General features: G+C 38.4%; 1 protein-coding gene across 3 annotated transcripts in view; it reads left to right on the top strand.

Annotated features, from left to right (window-relative positions):
* The window catches only part of SLC7A11 (solute carrier family 7 member 11), a 74,339-nt gene that overhangs the window by 46,521 nt on the left and 5,211 nt on the right, over window positions 1–22,607 (top strand). For all 3 annotated transcript variants that reach the window (XM_081811865.1, XM_031025277.2, XM_006727157.3), the window contains 5 exons: window positions 8,415–8,538; window positions 10,424–10,527; window positions 11,356–11,452; window positions 13,173–13,322; window positions 14,573–14,750. In XM_081811865.1, coding sequence (XP_081667991.1) covers window positions 8,415–8,538; window positions 10,424–10,527; window positions 11,356–11,452; window positions 13,173–13,322; window positions 14,573–14,750 — 653 coding nt within the window. The remainder of the gene's footprint in view (window positions 1–8,414; window positions 8,539–10,423; window positions 10,528–11,355; window positions 11,453–13,172; window positions 13,323–14,572; window positions 14,751–22,607) is intronic.

A 22,607-nucleotide genomic window follows, 5' to 3' on the forward strand; every position in this document is an offset into this window, starting at 1 on the left:
TCCGCCATCTTGCTCCGCCCCCCTATACCCCATTTATTTATTTTAAAAAGATTTTATTTATTTATTTGACACAGAGAAAGATAGCGAGAGCAGGAACACATGCAGGGGGAGTGGGAGAGGGAGAAGCAGGCTTGCCGCTGAGCAGGGAGCCCGATGCCGGGGCTCGATACCAGGACCCTGACACATCAGTGGGGTGTCAGCAGAACAAAGCCGAAGGCAGACCCTTAACGACTGAGCCACCCAGGCGCCCCAATACCCTTTTTAAAAAAAGATTTATTTACTTATTTGAGAGAGAGAAAGAGAGAGCACGCACACACGTGTAAGTCTGCGTGTGTGTGAGTCATGGGTGGAGCAGAGGGAGAGAATCTCAAGAAGACTTCCCGCTGAGCACGGAGACTGACTTGGAGCTCAGTCTCAGGACCCATGAGATCATGACCTGAACCGAGACCAAGAGTCCAAGGCACAACTGACTGAGCCACCCAGGTGCCCCAATTCAATACCCCTTTTAGCTGATAAGGAAGTTTAAACTTAGAGAGATCCAGTGATCTCCTTGAGTCCCTGCAAGTGACTGGAATGTGAGTAGACCCAGCCTTCGGACTGGGGTCCAGAATATTTTTCAAAACTCTATGAACTAACACTACATCTAAAACTAATGATGTAATGTATGGCGATTAACATAAGAATAAAAAAAAAAGAGTTCCTCAAATCAGTGAGGTCATATAATAAAAAAACAAAACAAAACAAAAAACTCTATGAACTTAAGACAAAATCAGAGAAAAGATGTTGCGAAAAGACAATTTACAATTGGGATGGTATATATATATATATATATATATATATATATATACACACACACACACACACACACACACACACACATATACCAATATTTATATTGGTTGTAGGATTTGGGGAATGGGGCTGAGAGAAAGTATGAAGGAGAGGGGGAATTAAAAAGTGGGCGAATGTGAGGACTGCTTCTATTTTCCTAGTCCCTCAGCCACTGTACAGTGTATCTGACTTGAGAAAATTATTCCTAGAGCGAGGTTTGCCTATGAATCCTTGTAGCCTAAGAAAGGGCATTAGTAATTATAAACTATAGCACAAAAGCTTATTGTTCAGAGGGTTTAACTTTTGAGCCAAAAGGTATAAGATCACAAAATTTCCATTTCTGCTGTGAGTATGAATCTCTGTGAATGGACAGCCTGCAGAGAGGGGAGGGACAGCTTGCAGGAGGTTCTGCTATTCTCTGGGCCTTTGTGACCTTTTCGGGGAGCTGTGAACTGTTCCAATCAAGAATCTGCGTCATCACTTTCTTGACAGTGACATATCACCTCTCTCAACCGGCAAGGTACTTGGCCCATCAACTCTATGTCTTCTCATCATTGCCTTTCTCTACTGGTTCATCAGCCTGCTGTGTCATGTTCTCTGTGGTCCTGCCATATGGATTTACCACTTACTGAAGCCAGGCCATAGCTCTTGGCTCGTCTATCAACTTTGTACCTTTCCTACTAAGAATGACCCTATAAATAGGGAGTATAAATAGGGACTTGTTGCAGTAAAAAACATTATTTTCAACTTTATAGGGTCAAATATATACATTCATACCTGTATAATCATTCATATATGGAACAAATTCATGTATTTTCAAAACTGTACTTTAGGAAGCCAGTATTGGGTCCAAAAAATACTCTGAAGACGTAATTCAACATGTAGAATGTAGAGCAGTGATTTTAAAACTATTCAAAAGCCTCACTTGTGTGGCAGAATATCAATGCATAAAACAAATAAGAGAGGACGGATTTGGTTGAAGTGCATGAGAACAGGATGGTCTGTAATCTTGCCAATTGTCCAGTTTCTGTTCTGATTCCCAGAGCACCCAACTGGGAAGTCACTTATCTATATGACCACCAGATATCGAAGTAAAATTATTACTAATAATTAGATTTGTCGTTGTTGGTCAGAAATGTCGAAGGCAATTTTTGGTTGTAGGAGCGGTAGTTTATTCATCATGGCTGAACGTCTCCATGTTTACCTGTTCCATTTCTTATCATGTGGCTGATCAGAAATGTGCCTGGACCTGATTTATGCATGTGTAGTAGGAGAAATGTTATCTGTTCCTTCCAAGATAGTGCTTATGGCCTGAGGGAATTTTGACTCTAATTCTCATTTACTATGCCAGAGTGGGTATATTTATTTTATGTGGCCTTGTTCTTGGCATAAAAGTATATTTATGTAACATTGCATTGTGTATTATTATATGTCCTTGGTCAAAACAAGAAGCGATTGTGCTTTGATCTTTGTTGGATTGGTGGCAATTGTTAGAAGTGCAGGAGATTTTATATTTTAAAGTGGCAAACAAGGGGATCTATCTTTGCTCTGTTTCTGGGAAGTTTGAATAATGACTAATTTTTACTATTCTCAGATGTGAATGTTTTCATTTGGCTTTTGTAATTTGGGACATTGTTTTAAGAATTTTATATCATATACTAATCTCTTATAAAACAATAAATACAGGATAAAATTTAATGAGGACCCATTTCAACTCTTATATAAACTAATTAATTGAGATCTTGATATAATGAGGCCTTTTATTCTTTTGTTAGTTAGGATAATGCTGATGGCTACAGCAGACAAACTGCAAGTTTTCAATGGCTTTAAACAGTGAAAAATTTAATTTTTAAATCATGTAACAGTCCCGTGTTGGTGTCCCTGGCTAACTGGTGGGCCCTCCTCCACATGTTGATTCTGTGACCTAGATTCCTTCCATAGAGTGGCTTTGCTACTCGATAGATCCTCAGCAACTAGCTCTCAGTTAGGCAAAGGGGTTGACAGGCTCTCATTTAGGCAAAGGGGTTGACAGGCGGCCCACTTCTTATCCACCTGGGCCTTTAACTGCCACATCAGTTGACATCAAGGGTAAGTCACCTTCTCACCTAAATACAAGAGAGTCTGGCAAATGTGGTCTATGTGAGTAGCTCTTCTCAGGAACAATTTATACTGTGGAAAGAGGTACATAAAGGTGTGGTAGGTAGTTAATGTTTCAGCGGTATATCTGAATTTTAGGGACTCTGTTTCAAAGAATGGCTCACTGAGATGTTGCATTATTGTAGTGTATATCAGGCCAAGTCCTGAGGAAAATAATGAAATTTTAAAAGGCATATGGTAAAAACAGTGTAACAAAAATAAGAATTGAACATTGGTGTGAAATTTATTGTTATTAAAATATTTTATCTTTCCAGTTATTTAATGGCTAACATTTATTGGAAACCAATAATGTTTTTGTACGTTCAAAATTGCCTACTAATATCTTTATATTTACCCATGATAAATATGAATAATTGTAATATATCTGGAAGACATACTCTAAATCTCTAGAACATGAGAAAAAGTGAGATGTAGCCCATGTTATTTTTTTTGAATAAAATTGAAGCAAATGAAAATTTACTTTCAAGCTTAATTTTATTTAGTGATGAATTTATTTTAATAGGATAAAAAATAAGTATTTTTCGGGATTAAATGCTTATACTAATGCTTCTGATTGCTGCTCACCCTATGTTTCTGAATTGTAAGTTTCCATCTTAGTTCTTTGTTCTCTTTGGTGTTGCCGTACCTACTTCCCTCCTTACATTTTCTCATGAAACTCCTTCAGCCCTGCAGTCTTTTAATCTGTGTCTGTTCATTTCTTACATCTCTCTACAGGTCTCTCTGTCTTCTCTTTCTGTTTATGGACTTCTTCATCTGTGGACAATGGAGAATGGTGAGATTTAGATTAGACATCAGCGGTATTGAAATTTAAAATGTTTCAGGGGAAACATCCATAGCCTTGCGGTGATCCTGAGGAGCAGAGGGCGGGTGTTTAATGCCTGAAATCAGTGGGATCACTGTGTACCTTTATGTGACAATCTGCTGGTCACATCTCTGTGTTCATCCTTGGCCCAGAAATTGTCATTAAGTCAGAACTGAACATGATTCTTCTTCTTGCTCCATTTTTTTTTCTTTTAGTGACAGCCCCACATTTCCCTCAACTACTTGCTATGTCTCCTCAAGTACATTTCTTTTATGTTATTAGCAGCCCAATTCCCACTCACCATGGATAACTAGAGATATAGTGATAGCACTAAATGACAATGAGGCAAAAATCACTGAAAACGCATAAAGGAATCTGTGATTCCAGCCATCTGTAATCTAATTGTTTCAAGTCTGGAAAACTGTCAAAAACACTTATTTGTAATTCAATCCCTGCTCGAAATGTCAGAAATGACATAGCCAGATAGGATGATTCTGTGCCTAGGGCTCTCTAGAGCGTTTGGTGTGAGCAAGAATCAGGGAAAGTATGCAAAAATGTATGGAAAAAAAAAATCACGTGAATGAAAAATATAGATTGATTTTCTTTAAGATATACCATTACTTATGTTTTTGTCTATAACACATGACTGAAATTTGAGAAGTGAGCTAAAATTAACAGCAGTGTATAAACAGAGTGATTCAGCAAAAATTAATTAATTAATTGATCGGTGGATACAAAAGAGAGAAATAAAAGAGGTGCTTGAGTCATTTCTGTGTCAGGGCTATAGAAAAGCTTTCAAGGTCTTTACAGGGTAATTAAAAAGAAAATGTGAAACAAGATGATTCTAAAATAAAAACTTGGAATCAAGAGGTACTTAATATAATTTTAAATGTCTTGAGATGAATCACAGTTACATTTTCAATTATATATGAATAAATAGTGCCTAGTTTATTAATAGAATTGCAAAATATTTTGCAAGTTGTTTTACTTTTTTTTTTTTGCATCTCACATATTAAGAAGTTTACCATTTTCTTGCACTTCTTAAGCCCTCCTTCCCCTGCTCCGTTCTCCTGAATGTCACATACATGTGTTAAAATATTAATGATTTTTAAATAGAAAGCGTGAAGCATCAGTTACTTCCCTTAGAAAATTCTTGAACATAAAAGAGCAGGCTTTACATAACTGACTGTCATCATGCCCAGTCCCCTGGCTCAAAGACAACTTTAGATGCTCCAGGATCAATGAGTTCTGTGGTCCCCATTGTGTATCCAACACTTGGGATTGTGTGGGAATTACTTTGGTTCACACAAATCTCGGAAAATTTGGATCAAGTTATAAAACAATTTTAGGAATATTCTAAATTCAAGTGATGAATAAATGGCTCATATGGTTTGAAAATCAGAAATCCCTGTAACCTTCAGGTGTCCTCAAATCTCTGGAGAATCAAGCGAGGTTGACTCATTCTGTGTTTGCAGCAAGAGTCTTTCTAGCCAATATAAAACATTGGAAACAATGGTCATTTCTGATGTTTTATTATACAGTTGCAAAGCATATTGAAAAATGCATCCCATGCTGCATTATTTGCAAGTTTATTTGTGATGACTGTTTGGTGCACAGAGAAAATACACTTGGTATAAAACGTGTCACATTGTTACATCCAGCCTTCGAGTATTTGGATTACTTATACAAAATAAAACACATGTTTGTCAGCTCATAAGAATCCTAGGGACCTTGTCCATGGAGTTAAAGCAGGCACAAGGGAACCATGGTATCATGACAGGATATATGGTGAATGTGGAATCTGGAAGATGTAGGCTCAAGTTTCAGCCCTCCCACTTATTCTTGTGACCTTGGCCACATCACTTAACTTTCCGAGCATTGGTTCCCTTATTTGAAAATGGTGGGGACAATTTCAGCAACCTCTTGCCTCATTTGGTTGTTGTGAATTTTGTTTGTTATTCGTTTACACTCTCTCTCATTCCACAAAGGATTTGGAATGGCATGTGCATATTTGAAGATAAAGTGTATTTGTCAGTGCTTTGTAGATTATACAAATATAAGCTACCAGCCATTACTTTTGGGACCATTTGGATACCTGGGGAGGTCTATTCCTTGGAATGAAGTGCTTTTAAGCAGATGTTGCAGAGACTTCCATTTAATAATTTCAAAGAAAGCAAATATTTATCCATGTGTGACATAGACAGGTTATAGGTACCAATTTAAAGTAAACCCAGAGGAAAAGAAGACTATCCAAGACCTTTTGATTGAAAACTAAGTGCAGATAATACAATTATTGGATTCTCACATACTTAATGGCCTTTAACTGAAAAGACTTTGTATAATGACTAGAGGTCTTAAGGATTAAGTAACTCTTTTCAGTACATTTGTATTTTGTTAATCATAGTAGACATGCACGGACATTCAAAAAAGAGTAGAACTCATAGGTGTGAGTCATTTTTATTCAGCTTAAAGACAATGCTTTTGTTGCACTTAGAATTGGAGGGTACCTCACAATAACACAGAGGCTTTGAAATATCAGTGGTCTACTAGTCCCTTTAATTCATTTTATTATCACGTGCCATTTGCCTTAATCTTGAGTTACTAACCGTGCTTATCTGCCCTCTGCATCTAAAGCCTCCAGAAAGATTGCTCTGGCATGGCCTAATAGCTTTTATCAGCTCACCCAGTGGCTCTTAAGCCTTGATGCTTGAAACCCAGGAGTTAACCACATGGTGCCAAGCCCTTCTGAACACGTCAACTGCTTTCCTCGGTAATTGATTGCTGTTTAAGCCAAGGCAGCCACAAACTCTTCTCCTCCTTCCCTTTGTCAAAGTGAAATGGAACCTGAGGACAGAAGATAGTGGCTCTTTTGCCATACCCCCTCCAATTCTCATGGCTTAATTTACTTAGAGAGAAATTCCTGGGCATGTTATGAATTGCAACAAGGTTGGACCCTTTCTCACTTTTGTCTTGTATTTTAAGCTCCTTTGATTTTTCCCTCTAGTATCCATATAGTATATCTGGATGAGAGTAAAATTGTTAGTTTTTTTTGCATTTTGCAATACATCTTAGCTCTTTGCATTTACATCTCGTCTTTCTTTCAGAGAAACAGAATTCATCTTTAATATGCCTTATGTCTCTCACTCCTTTGTATTTAATTGGCCCGGTGATTTCCTCTGCTTAAATTTAGCATTTATCAATCACAGCTAGCAATGCATGTTATGGTGTTAACAGAAAATTCCACAGGACCCTCTTCACACTGGGGAAGGGGAACATCTGCTACTTTTATATTAGGATGCCAGGATTTAGAGGTCAGTGTGTTTCCCCATCAAGGCTTAAGGCTTTGGGGATCAGGGGAAGTGTCAGGCTCCAAGCAGCATAATGCATGGCAGTTGCTGACTGGCCAGGTTTGCCCCTTCTCAACAGGGGATAGTGCTGTTCAGCATAATGAGCTGGGACTTTGTGTGCTAAACATACTCAGCTTGGGGAGTGAGGCAGGCTGTGCCTCCTTTTTTTATTTTTTTCCTCTCCCAGCTCTGAACTGTATTTTCATCTTGGAAGAAATTATATTGAGGTCTTCATTAGTGGCACCCAGCAGGGTTAAGGCTCCATGAGGGCTGATAAGCTGTGTGGCTAAAAAACCGATCAGCCTTTGTGCAGGGAGCTGAAGGTTTAAGTTGCTTGAACTGCAAAGAGTCTGAAGAGGTGATTATGTTAAGCAAGTAATGTGTATCGGTAACATGGAATCAAATTATTAGGGTCAGTAACTCCTGGCTTTCCCAGTGCATTAAATGAAGACATAACATTGCATTTGTGCCGGGTACTTGTGGATGCCACAGAGTGTCAGCACGGTCCGGTCATATGTACTTCTCAGCATGTCACCTCTAATTTCATGGGATTATCTGCACTGTTGCTTTAATAGATACTCACGATCTTGAGCTTCCTTTGAACTCACAGCAGGGCAGTGCAAAGTCATTATTGGGAGCACTTCCGTGCTTTTTGTGTTATATATAAAATTATCTTTACTATCATTTAGAATGGTAGATGTATCTTGCTCTTATGCATCCAAAAGGGTACAACTTATTTGCTGATAAGGGAAGCTACTGAAGGGGAAAAGCTGAATGTGAAAGACCTTCCTGGGGCCTAGTATTAGAAAGGTGTCGAGGCAGTAAATTAGTATTAGAAAAGAATATGGGCCCATGGTTCTCAAAGTGTGGTCCCCTCAATCGCCCAGGAACTTGTTAGCAGTACAAGGCCTACTGAATCAGAAACTCTGAGATGGGATCAGCGAACCGTGTTTCAACAAGCCTTCTAGGTGATGCATGATCAAGTGTGAAAAACACTGCTGTAGCATTTATGGATTCCAAGAATGGGATGGACCCACATGTTCTGGGGGTGGAGCAGGAGACAAGACAAATGAAGTCTCTGCTCCCACGGACCTTATTAAATTACAAAGGACTCTGTAGTACTTCACCCTGATAAGATATACATGCCCAACAGAGCCTATAATTATCATACATACTATTTTATTCTTTGTTTGAATTAGCCTGTTGTCGTATGGTCTTTGCTTTCAGAGAATGACTAACAAATGATGACTAATAAGCAATTCCTTTGTGCCTTTCAGAACCGTCCCCCTTGCCATTTGTATCTCCATGGCTGTCGTCACCGTTGGCTACGTGCTAACGAATGTGGCCTACTTTACAACCATTAGTGCCGAGGAGCTGCTGCTGTCAAATGCGGTGGCGGTGGTGAGTCTAAGTTGAGAAAAGGCCAATCTGAATCTAGGTTAATGAGTTGATGCAATTTCACAGTAGTTCCCTCCAGCAGAAAGTGTTTTGAAATTCAGTAATCGTTTCTTGACCTGAATGATAATGAGCACTTAAAAATTTTAGAACACACCTTCGCACACTCCGTTTAACTGATAGAGCCAAAGTCCTATATGGTTTCTCTGCACTGTTCATTTCGTGAAAAACATTTCCCCATATTCATGCTTGAAAACACATTTCCATGTGTGCATGTTGTACAGAAGATAGTATTCTTCCAACGTGACTTTCAGGATAGGTGGGCAGTTACTGAATTTAAATGCATGTATTTTTTGGTATGTGAATTGTAATTTATTCTGTACTCTTTCCTGTTTGTAAACTTTTCAAGTGCTAACTTAAAATCTTTTTCCCAAAGTACCACTTAAGAATTTCCAAGGGATGACCATATATAGTTGTTTGTTCTAGTATATCCTTTTGAATACCAGTAATGGGATATTACTAATTTTTAGAAATGCTGAGTTATTCAAAGTTAAACAGATGTTGTTGCTATGGAGCTTCTCAGAATATTAAAGGTGCTAATGTGCATTTTAGCTCCCTAAGAAGTGGATACTCATAATTTTACAGCGTTTCCCAAAATTTATTTGACTTCAGGATCATCTTTGCTCTCAACGGTCAGGCTATGGGCCTGTTATTCTGTGACACATACTTTTATTTTGTATAAAAACTTAGCTGGTAAGGGGGCATTTACTCATGACCTCATAACAATGAAGGGTGAAAAAGTAACTTCCCTTCACTAGATGTCAGTTCCTTTTAAAATAGTCGCTATTACCTCATATAGGCAACATCCACAGGGAACAAATTATCTCATTTCACGTGAACGTATGGACTTGTTCACCGTATTAAAAAAAAAAGACTTTGCCGCTATTGTAAGTCCTCCCAGACAACCAAGTGTCCAGAGCTTACTGAGGTCAGGTCAGTTATCTCGTCTTACTAGACAAAGGGCACCACTTACTCTTTGAGCGTAATGTGGTCCATTAATTACACAGCACCAGCTGCATCAAGGACAACTAAGGAACCCCACATAGTTGTTTTGTGTGTGTGTGTGTGTTTTCAATACATCCTTCATGGAAATTTGCCTGTGCCATGGCATAAAAGGAAATTTCAGAAGTTCTGTCATTTATCTTTCGTATTTTCTATGGCTGGATTTTCTCAGAGTTGTGTTTGTATTCTAGCCTTATGATAGGAAACCACAGAAGGAATTGGCAGATACCTGAGAGGGAGGGAGGACTCAATAAACAGACATTCAGCTAATGTGATTATTTGGGGCAAAGATTTTCAGAACTGCTCATATATGCGATATAAATGATTAAGTCGTCAATTATATCTCACTGTACTTCTGTGTCATAACAGGAGGACTGGTCTATGAAACAAGTATCCATGATACTTCTCGGTGTACCTTTGTACTTTGCTATCAAAATGTGGCTTTCCAGGGTAAAGAGAAGGCATTTTACAGAAGGCTTTCTGTTTCCAATAGGAGAACTTCTGAACTGAGCTTTTTCTACCTACCAGAATCAGAGATGATAGATATCACGGTTGATGAAAATTCAATAAATGGGTCGTTGCTTTTTGAAAGTAGGGAGAAGGTGCTTGTTTAGACCTTTGCCCATAGTTTTGCAACAAGCAATGCCATGGTACTTGCTTCTGATTATTGTCTAAGAAGTTAGTCTGACCCTAACCAAAAAGAAAGATTATAAAACATACACATATCAGCAGGCTAAAACAAAGTCATAGAGCGAGTTTGGACTAAATTGCTTCATTTTATTCCATTTTCTGGCAGAGCATTAATTTGCTTCGTTCTGTCTTTCACTAGACGTTTTCTGAGCGGCTACTGGGAAATTTCTCATTAGCAGTTCCGATCTTTGTTGCCCTCTCCTGCTTTGGCTCCATGAATGGTGGTGTGTTTGCTGTCTCCAGGTGAGTGAGTTCAAGCATTTCCAGAAATGCATTTCTGTTTTTGAGATTGGATGTGATAAGGGTAGGTTTAAAAAGAGAAGAAATAGTGCCTCCAAAGCTGTTGTTTTTAAAGAGACATTAAGATCGAAATCTTCGTCCAAGTATCAACAGCATGTCTCATTCTGCCCATTAGAGGGCACTGCTTGTCTATTCATAGCCTACGCTGAAGCTGGGCATGGAGCCTTTTTTTTTTTCTTTTTTAAATAGTATGTCTATAGAGTCTAACAACAGCATTTTATTTCTGGTGATAAAATCTTTTGTTTCTCTAAAGGTAACAAGAAAAAAAGTAAAGTAAGAGACACCAGAAATCACCACCCTACCATCCGTATCCCTTTTGTTTTGTTTGATATAAAAGCCCCTTTTATTTTAACATAAGATTAAGATCCAATCAGAAAAATATAAATGTTATGTGTGTACATGGGCATGTCTGTGTGTGTGCGTACCTGGGCATGTCTGTGTATGTCGGGCTGGATTGGATGGGACAGCACACATACAATATTAGGAATCTAGAACTATTCCTATGTAGGGAGAGCCATGCTGAGCCGGATGTTGCTATTGGGTCTCCTCAAAGAATAAGAGAAATTATTGGCAGATTTTATAAAATTTGAAGTCAGATTTCTCTTGATGATTCTCTGCCTTACGTGGACAGTGAAACTGAAGAAATCCACCTAAGAAATGCCAAACCATTTGGTATGGAATTAGATGCAAGTTTTCTCTTAGATTTCTGGATTTTTCTCTTTGAAATGATCAATTGTACAGTCAATGCCAGCCACGTTTTTCTCCCATCAGGTTATTCTATGTTGCGTCTCGAGAGGGTCACCTTCCAGAACTCCTCTCCATGATTCATGTCCGCAAGCACACCCCTCTGCCAGCAGTTATTGTTTTGGTAATGCATATTAAAAAGTATACCTACATATAAGTTTGAATAACCAGTTAGCAAAGATGATTTCTTTTTTTTTTTTTTAAAGATTTTATTTATTTATTTGAGAGAGAGAATGAGAGAGAGAGAGAGAGCACAAGAGGAGGGGAGCGGGAAAGGGAGAAGCAGACTCCCCACCGAGCAGGGAGCCTGATGCAGGACTCGATCCTGGGACTCCAGGATCATGACCTGAGCCGAAGGCAGTTGCTTAACCAACTAAGCCACCCAGGCACTTGCAAAGAGGATTTCAAAGCAGACTTTAGATAGGGCTTTACTTTCTCATTCATTGCTGGATTGGCTCTATGTGTATCTTGGTGGAGTTTGGGAGGCAGGATATTTTCCATCGCTTCCCTTTGTTCAGTATTTCCGATGCATATTTGATGCTATGGGGCAATAAGCACATCACTTCTTTTTCACCTTTGTAGAAATTTGCGAGCTCTGAGGGAAATGACTACCTTGGCTTCTGTCATTGACACAGAGCCCCACAGAAAAGGATGTAGAGCAACAAGTCCCAAATCTGCGAACTGAAAGTGGAGTGAAAAGCCACAGTCCAGAAACACCTAGGTGTACGTTATAGTATCGTAGGCTCCTTATAATGAAATGCATACAAAACTAATAGAAAAAAATCACATGAAGTCCTAGACAGTGCAGTAATTCTGTGATAAAAAGTGAGCTATTTGAGACTAACTCTATAGGGAAGAAATAAAAGCACCAAAACCGAAATTTGAGTTGTAGAATTCTTAATGCAAAGTGTTTGTGAGGCGTGGGATACAAAAAACTGCATAAGGTGTAAAAGTCCTTTATAATACCCATTGGCAATGTTATATTCATTTTTACCTACTATTTTTGTAACATTTTTGTCAAATGGAATCTGCTGTCAGGAGCACCATAGAATACATTGGACATTTTGTTTCATGCATTTAATTTGTTTCAGAATGTTTCCTTTGAAATCTCTCTGTACTCTCTGTGCGGAATCCCACTCACTTGTGGGAACAGAATGTATTATTCGGTGGAGAGGGCTTTCATTTTAAGCCTCTGCTATCAGTCGTGCTGTCCTTGGCGTGTGCAGCTGCAGAGACTTGCTATGCTGATCTCTGTGCTTCATTCTTTTCTGCGGTCTTGAGGGTCACACATGGCAAGCGCATGGGGAGAGTAAGTGTGGAGGAAGGAAAGGTCAATATTTTGCATTCAGGAGTTGGCAGAGTCACCTCGAAGTGGTTGCGTTTCACGTGTGTGCATAGCCAAGGGCTCGTCAGAAACCATTTACAGAGTGCTCTGCGAATTTTCTAATTGGGTACACTTTTGATTTTTAGTATTAGTTATTTGCTAACCATCTCAGTCTCTGGGTCTTTAAGTTTAAGTCATTGACTATCCTGTGTTTTACTCTTTGAAAACACGTTCTCTTCTCTCAAATGAAAAAACAACTAAGAACTAAATTTCCATATAACATTCGTCTGATTAAGTGGTAATGATGATGATCTCATGCTGTTACTGGTGCGTAATGGGGCGTAAGAGCAGAATATAGATAAGAAGTTAGTTGAATATAGGTTTTAATCACTGTGGTCGTTTATCAGTATAAATAATCATATGAAAAAGGTAATCATAATGTATAGTGATGTTATTGTTTGTTATCAGCTGTGCTCTCTTTTAACTCACTGAGCGAGGTTTTTCTCCCCCTTCGCCCTAGTACCCTTTGACGATGATAATGCTCTTCTCTGGGAACCTCTACAGTCTTTTGAATTTCCTCAGTTTTGCCAGGTGGCTTTTTATTGGGCTGGCAGTTGCTGGGCTGATTTATCTTCGATACAAACGCCCAGATATGCATCGTCCTTTCAAGGTAACCTCAGTAATCTTGATGGGTTTACATAAATCTTTCTTCTAATACCTAGTCCTCCCTTTGTCATAACTTGATGAGGAGGAGCTTGGGCGGGGGGCAGCATCCTCTGGAATAAAATGTTTAACTCTTGCAGGTAGTGCCTTCATGTTGAATTTATGTTAGCTTGGAAAAATAATTCATCAAGCCTTTTATGTGATATACCCAACTTTGTATGTCACATCTCTGAAAAGGGGTATATATATATATATAAGGTATTTGTTATGTTGCTATTTCTTGGATGTGTCTAATGACCTGATGTGTTCAAAGTGTGGGACACTTGTATCTTTATGCTGAGTAATTGTGGGTAGCCATGCTGAGAAAGAGGGAGGCGGATATACGTGGAATTGTCACTAATTGAAACTCTACAAAGGATGCTGCTTTACAAAACAGTCATTTTGAGTATTCTTAAATCTTATCACTTGTGACATTGCTCTTTTTTTAAATTAGATATTCTAGAAGGAATAAAAGTGTGGACACATGGGGAAAGTGAAGGTATATGTATGAATGTACCACTTAAGAGAATACCGTTTACTATAACTGAGCATTTCCTTTTGGGAGGCTGACGAATCTATTTCTCATCTCCTTTAGCCGTGAATGTTCATGGATTGATTTAACCTCACTATTTATTTGCTTTTAAAAAATAACACAGATAATGTTGTCAGTCATGTTGTCAGAATTTGTTTCTAATTTCATCCATTGCCTAATGCTAGCAACATCTTTATTAGCGGTTGAATAGGAGTTGGTCTGTTTTATTCCTGTCAGTTCTTATTGTGAGTCTCCAACAGAAAATCAATATGCACTGAAAGGCTTTAACATGTAACAAGCAGCCGTTGCTCTTGACTCTACATTAAAGCAGATTCTAATCATAATTATCAAAGAGCCAACCTTTTAAAATCAAAAACATAAATCATAATGGTACTTATCTAGTCAAACCATTCAAACAAAACATCTCTAATGAAACACACTTATTTATCCTCAGGTTTTATTCTATTCAAAGATTTTTTTTTAAAAAAAATTTAAGGGAGTGTGTTTGCTACATTCTCTGCGCCCTATCAAAGTTGCTGTTAAGGTAAAGGTAGGATGGTGCCGGTCACCTGCTCACATGACCAGTGGGGATCATCCGATCCTATGACTGATGTGTTCCTCTTGAACCCATCTTCTGTCTCTAGAACTGTTTGAAGTGATTTTTTTTTTCCTGTGCTGTGTTCCAGGTGCCGCTGTTCATCCCAGCATTGTTTTCCTTCACGTGTTTCTTCATGGTTGCCCTTTCCCTGTATTCGGACCCATTTAGTACAGGGATTGGCTTCATCATTACTCTGACTGGGGTTCCTGCATACTATCTCTTTATCATATGGGACAAGAAACCCAAGTGGTTTAGAAGAATGTCAGGTAAGACTTTTACACAATTTCAGGACCTCTTGAGGGACCATGTTGTGGAAAACCCATCTATTTGTACACCCACACCCCTTAAAGTTTAAAAATATAAGTAAGACAATTGCTAGTTTAAATACGTTATTGCATTTTAATTAGAACCAGGAGAAGAAAAAGCAGGAAGGATGTTTAGGGTCCAGCCACTCAATCCTTTCAGGATATTTAGCTTGGGCTGCTCTAATCACTTCTTAAGAGAATAGTTTTTTTTTAGATAGAATTTTATTAGCAGTTCTATAAATGACCTAATTGCTTTCCTGAATCCCTTAGTAACCTAATTATTTTTTATTCTGGGTTGAACTCAGTTTATTGGTTCTATATCATAACATGCCACTTGCTGAGTGATATGAGATTTGATAGGGAGTGAGATAGAGACCCACAAAGGTCCTAAATATGATTATGACACAACCCTATTTAATAGGCATGGCAATTCACAGAAGGGTCATAAGAACAGCAAGAACAATGAAGAGAAGAATAACAACTCATATTTATTGTGTGATTTCTGTGTGTTAGCCCATATACGACCTTATTTAATCTGTATAACAATCTTCTGAGGTAAGAAAAGTTCTCATCCCTATTTTACAGATTTTGAGTTATACCATGGAAGAATTCATGTGACTTGTTTCAAGTCATGCAGATATTAGGTAGACCAGCTAGAATTCAAACTCAAGTAGTGTTGTATTTCATAAAAATCATCCTGGGTATAGTGAAGATGGATTAGAGAGGGTCAAGGCTGAAGAGACTCAAGACTGGTAGTTACCACATTAACCCCGTACAAGGATTAAGAAGGGTCTGAACATGGACAATGCTGGCAGGGTCTAAGAGAAAGTGGGAGCTGTTAAAGAGGAAAAACCCAGAGGGCTTGGTGACCAGGTAGGTTGGGGAAAGAGGAAATATAGGCTATGAGTAGGTAGGAAGGGTGCTTAGGAGCAGCCTCTGTGGGGAACCTACCCCTCTGTCAGGGGCTCAGCTGGGTGAGGCCTTTCCCCTCACACATCATCTCATTCCATCTTCCACAAGCTCCCTGTGAGAGATAATGTTTGTTATTCCCATACCCAGTGGGAAACCAGGATTCAGGCAGGTAGAGGACTTTTCTTTGAGTGTACAGATTTTAAACCATTGAGCTAGGATTTGAACCCACATCTGCTGGACTTCAAAGTCCATGCTCTTTCCCTCCAGTAGGTGCTTGGGGGACAAGAGCAAAGTAAAAACATGTAGCCAGAGGAACAGCCATGTTCTTGCTGGTGAGTTTGGTGAGTTTAGTGAGTTTAGAAAACAGCTATTGTTCTTGTCCTTTATTTTAATTTACTTCTTTAACCATAATTAATTTTTAAAGGCCCAGTAAGAAGTTCAGGGAGATTTCTGATATTTCCGGTAAAATTGTTAATAAATAATGTCAGTGTTACTAAAACTAAAAAACAAAAAGCCCCGAAATATGTATACATATTGGCTCTCCAGTGTGCTACACAAACTCATTTAGAAGTCAGCCATTTAATATAGACTTTTGCTACTACTCTTTATTAGCTTTTAATTGGTATTTGGTATCTTTAGACCTTATGCTACGATTTATATCTGAATTTTGTTTTCTAGCCAGCAACACTTACTCCCTGAAGAGGCATTACTCTAAAAGTTGGGTTCCTTAAGGCTAACACGGGCACACTGATTGTCTGGCAGGGTATTTAATCTCTATTTCCTGTTAGATCACACTAGTTTTCTGCGGAATATTTTTAGTTACATTTTCTCTGTTGTAGGCAATAAAAATAGAGGCTTTCCTGAAAAGAAAAAAAAAAAGAATCTTGTTAAGCAAACTACCCTTAGGATTGCTGTCCTCATTACCAATGTTTGGGACAGATTAGCGTTCATCATTGCGAGGTCTGTGTCTGTCTCAGATCCTGGCTAGAGACGACGGTTCAAACCCCCAAGAGCCATGGGAAAGCAGGCGAATTGAGGAAGAGAGAGCTAGTAGCCCTAGAGTTGGACGATGATGAGGCAGAGCATGTTGAGAGAGCAGATTCCATGCCTTCTCTGCGTAGTAGGCATTGCACTCCTGCAGTTGGGAGGCAGCCAACTCTAAACATCCTTTCCCCTCGCTACCATGTACATATTTTGCACCATTTCTTTGTCAGTTTTCACACTTGATCCTTCTTTGATGGTTTTCCATGGTTATGTGATTTTGAAGTTTTTTGTTGTTTTTCTGCCTCTAATGATGTTCCAAACATCTCCAAGGATTCCAAATTTAGTGTAGCCATTTGTGAAAGCAGCCGTGATGTGGTAGTCCCATGATGGTTATTTGGATCTCATAAATGCCATTAAGTCTTACCAGGGAGCATGGCAATTCTGCCTTTAAACTGCGGGCCTTGTAACCCTTTATCTTTATAACCGCCTTGAAAGTAAGTAGCAAAAAACAACAGTCCTCCATAATTTTGTTTGATTTTCCTCTTAGGCAGCATTCTGGTAGTAAAATAAAGAAAATTCATGATATTTATTGCTGCAATAGCAAGTAGTTTCCTAGCCTTTGGCCAAAACAAAACTCTCATACATAGACACACAAACAGCGGAGTCCTGCCCACCACCTTGCCTCTTTTCCCAACCGCCTCCTTGTTAGGAAAAAGCTCAGTGTGAACTTGTAGAGCTTCATATCAGATTTTTGTTGTTGTTGTTGTTGGCTAACATTCTCTAGACTTTCTATTATCATTTATTTCCACCCTGATATACATGAACGGGTTAGCCTTCTGAAATGATAGTTGATCTCAATACATCTTACCTTAGGTGCTTTCACAGACTGTGTGAGGTGACTGAACAGCCTTCAGGAAATGGTGAAAAGCTGCTTGGTACAGATAGCCAGGAATGTTCAGAACCTGAGGATCTGAGATTTTCAGAGATTTGACGAATTTCTCTGGCCACAGGATGCCAGTATTGAACCACAGTTTGTTTGATAGCATTCCTAGGGTGAAAAGAAAATGTGCTCAGATACACAGAACACGTTTTTCTGCAATCTCTGACAGAGTAGTGAATTTTTCTGGGTATTTATTTATTTATCTATAGAAACACGAGCTTCTCACCAAAGGAAAATGGGGCAGACACCCCACTGACATACTCACTATACGTGGGGGTAGCTAGACCTGGCAAGCTCTGGCGAGGGCTTGCAGTAGCTTTTGGCTTGGCTGCCTCTATTCATCAGCCAGACTGTGTCACACCTGAGATGAGTGGGATGACTGGAAGCTGGTCCCTCTTGCTAAAGCAAGATATGGAGGACAGCTGCATTTAGGCAACATCTTTGATTACAAAGAATCATACTGGGGAGCACCAGCAAAATGATCATAGTCCATCTCTGTAGACAATGACTTTGCAGTTCTGGGGTCCTAAAAGCATTATGCTGCTTATGGTGTATCATTGGTAACTTAGCTTCTGATACCTCACTGAAAGCTCCCTAATGCGTTTGACTGACTCTTCACGAAGTCTGCAGGGTGATATTGTAAATTAGCTAAGCTTGCCTACATCTCTTAGGGGCCTAAACCATCTTCATTGTAAGGATAAAATGAGACCATACATGTGAAAAGGTTTGGCAGCCTTTTTAAAAAAACACATACTATTATTTTCATTATGACTTGTGGGGAAGATTGGTTTTGTGCTAATACTTCACAGACTTACTCAGCTTTGGCTGTAGATCCCATGCTTGTACCAAGCGTGGTTGGGTAAATCAGATTTTGCAAGGTCAGTTGTTGTTTCAGCTGATTTCAAAAACTACTTTACTTTACTACTGAAAAGTAAAAACTAAAATTACTGCAATTGCTATTTGCTCTTGTAACTTGCAGTTACTGAAAACACCAAGTATAGACTCATTGGCTCAACTTTATTTAAAAGAATAGTACCATGGAGGGGCTCCTGGGTGGCTCAGTCGATTAAGTATCTGTCTTCGGCTCAGGTCATGATCCCAGAGTCCTGGGATCGAGCCCTGTGTGTGCTCCCTGCTCACTGGGGAGTCTGCTTCTTGATCTCCCTCTGCCCCTCCCCCTGCTTATGCTCTCTCTCTCACACTCTCTCTCAAGTAAATAAATAAAATCTATAAAATATAGGTATGTAAAAAAGAAGAGTATCATGGAGTTGATTATCCCCAAAGTCAAAAGGCTTATATGAGCACAAGTGCAGTTGAATACTACATGCACCGCAGTTCTCCTGGGCAAGCAGGAAGCTTCCACAGAGGCTTATTTGGGTCTGCTGAGTACTCCTATCTGACCCCATCGCTGTAGATGACCTAGAAGGAAGAGCTGGTGTAGTTCCAACAGCTTACTCATGGCCAAAATCAGTCACTCTAGCCAAACCTCCATTATGATAATTATTCAAATCTTGGGATCCCAAGAGAGAACATAGAAAAGTCATAGGAGAGAATGTAATAGGTCTGATTGAACATGGAAGAAGAGAATGGGTGTGCAGAACCAGAAAACAGATTCTTTGGCTCCATATGTGCTGCTGAATAGAAGATCTAAATTGAGTTTTCAGAAAGGAGAATGTCATACAAGCAAAGCATCAAGATCTCTAAGTTTCTCTCCTTTTCTCTGGAACTGATGCAGTATTGTGACATGGGTAAGTAAGACATCTAAGAAAGCAAAGGGCTGGGGGTCCCAGAATACAGAAACAGACTTTCGGAAAAGGCTTTTGTTCAGAAGATACATGCCTGAATAGTCACACACACACACACACACACACACACACACACACACAGTCAAAAGTCAGCCATTGTAGGGATTAGTTCAGGGAGGAAGAGATGGAGAGGATATAAATTTAACCCCAATGCTTTGCAATCCAGCATTGTAGATGCCTAAAATCTCTTACTGTTTCAACCTATCAGATAGCCCTGTCTCCTTCTCTGCTTACAAAAGCCATATATCCCATACTATTGATACTTACTTTTCCACAGTCTATTTTTCTCAGATAATTTTACCACTTCCCTTTTCTGTAAACATGGACTTTTATTACTCTTGAGCACTCCCTTGTATTCCACATATATATCTCAGTATAGAGTGGGCTGTAACAAATATAATTTATTCAAGAAAGATTTACATGGAGTTTATCATTTGCCAGAACTGTGCTGAGCTCTTGATAATTAATGTATATTATAAATATCAGTGTGTGGAGAAAAACAACTTTGGGGAACACTCTTATAAAGCAACGGATGAAAAATATATCTTTTTTAGTGACATGAAATACTGCTTGAAAGGGACTATTACAGGTGACAAGTCATGAAAGAGGAGAAACATTGCATGTCTGGATGAGAGACGATGTGGGTCTGAAACTGTCAAGAAGATAAGCTCCAGAGGTTCCAGGATCAGTAACAGTTTAAAGAGATTCTGTAGGGATCGATTACAAAGATAAGAGATGAACAAGAACGAATACCCTGGGACACTAGCATCACAGAGTTCTAGGACTGCCAAGATAAAATGACCTTAGAAATCATCCAGCCCACTGGTTTCTATATTTTAGTGTCTAGCAGAATCACAGATTTCTGGGCCCCGCCTTCAGTTTCCAATTTAGTAGGTCTGGGATAGCACTTTGAAAAGTTGCATTTCTGATAACTCAGGCTATGCTAATGTTCCCAGTCCAGGGATCACACTTTGAGAACTACTTTCTAGTCCAAGTCCCTTCTTCTTTTTTTAGTTATCTTTTTTATTGAGATATAATTTACATTATGACATTATATAAGTTTAAGGTGTATAATGTGTTGGTTTGATATATTTGTATATTACAATATGATTAGTACACTAGCATTAGTTAACACCTTTTATAATGTCATGTATTTATCATTTCTTTTTGGTTCAGATTTAGTCTCTTAGCAATTTTTGTAATTTATTGTACTGTTGACTATAATCACTATGTTGTGCATTAGATCTCCATAACTAAGTTTGTACCCTTAAACAACATCTCCCCAATTTCCTAACCCTCTAGTCCCTGGTAAATATCATTCTACTCTGTATTTTAACAAGTTCATTTTTTTTTGGATTCTGTAATGTAAGTGACATTATACAGTATTTGTCCTTCTCTGTCTGACTCATCCCACTTAGCATAATGTTGTTGCAAATGGCAGGATTTCCTTTTTACCATGGCTGAATATATTCCATAATCACATCTTCTTTATCCATTTTTCTGTTGATGAACACTTAGGTTGTTTCCATATCTTGGCTATTGTGAGTAATGTTGCAATCAACAGGTGTGAAGATAATCCTTCGAGACACTGACTTCAACTTCTTTGCACACATAACCAGGAATAGGATTGCTGGATCATAGGTAGTTCAATTTTTACTTCTTTGAGGAACTGCCATTATGTTTTCCATAATGGTTATACCAATTTACATTCTCACCCAATAGTGTATAAGGGTTCCCTTTCCTTCACATCCCCACCAATATTTGTTATCTCTTGTCTTTTTGATAAAAGCCATCCTAACAGGTGTAAAGTAATATCACATTATGGTTTTGATTTGCATTTCCCTGGTAATTACTGATGTTGAACACCTCTTCATATACCTGTTGGCCATTTGTAGGTCTTCTTTGAAAAAATATCTATTCAGGTTTTGGCTCATTTTTAATTGGATTATTTTCTTTTTTTGCTATTAAGTTGTCTGAGTTCTTTATGTATTTTGGTTATGAGTCCCTTATCAGACATGATTTGTGAATGTTTTCTCCCATTCAGTAGGTTATTTTTTCAATTTGTTGATTGTTTCCTTTGCTGTGCAGAGCTGTCTAGTTTAGTATAGTCACACTTGTTTATTTTAGTGTTTATTGCCTGTGCTTTTGGTGACTTATCCAAGAAGTCATTGCCTAGACCAATGTCAAGGATCTTTCCCCCTATATTTTCTTCTGGGAATTTTATGATCTCAGGTCTTACATTTAAATCTTTGATCCATTTTGAGTTAACTTTTGTGAATGATGTAAGGTAGAGGTCCAAGCTAAGGTTTCATTCTTATGTATGTGGATTTATGTGTATAGGCTCTCTATTCCATTCCTGTATGTGCCTCTTTTTATGCCAGTATACTGTTTTGATTACTGTAGCTTTGTAATATGGCTTGAAATCAAGTATTGCAATGCCTCCCACTTAGTTCTTCTTTCTCAGGATTTCTTTGGCTATTCAGGGTCTTTTGGGGTTCCAAACTAATTTTAGGATAGTTTGTCCTATTTCTGTGAAAAATGTCATTGGAATTTTGATTGGGATTGCATTGAATCTGTAGATCGCTTTGGGTCATATGGACATTTTCACAATATTAATTCTTCCAATTTAGGAACATGAGATATGTTTCCATTTATTTGTGTCTTCTTCAGTCTCTTTCATCCATGTCTTATAATTGTCAGAACACAGGTCTTTCACCCCTTGGTTAAATTTATTCCTAAGTATTTTATTGTTTTCAATGCTATTGTAAATGGAATTGCTTTCTTAATTTCTCTTTCAGATAATTTGTTGTTACTCTATAGAAATGCAACTGATTTCTATATGTTGATTTTGTATCCTGCAATTTTACTGAATTCATGTAATAGTTAAAACAGTTTTTTTTAGTTGAGTCTTTAGGGTTTTCTGAATATGAGATCACCCATCTGTGAACAGAGATCATTTTACTTCTTTCTTTCTGATATGAGTGCCATTTATTTCTTTTTCTTGCTTAATTGCTCTGGCTAGGACTTCCAGTATATGTTTCATGCATCCTTGCATCCCAGAGATAAATCCCACTTGACCACAGGTAAATAATCCTTTTATTGTGTTGTTGAATTTTACTTGCTAATATTTTTGAGAATTTTTGCATCTATATTCATCAGGAATATCAGTCTATGATA

This window comes from Leptonychotes weddellii, chromosome 2, assembly GCF_054177405.1.
Source record: "Leptonychotes weddellii isolate Sample4059 chromosome 2, ASM5417740v2, whole genome shotgun sequence".
Taxonomy (NCBI): domain Eukaryota; kingdom Metazoa; phylum Chordata; class Mammalia; order Carnivora; family Phocidae; genus Leptonychotes; species Leptonychotes weddellii.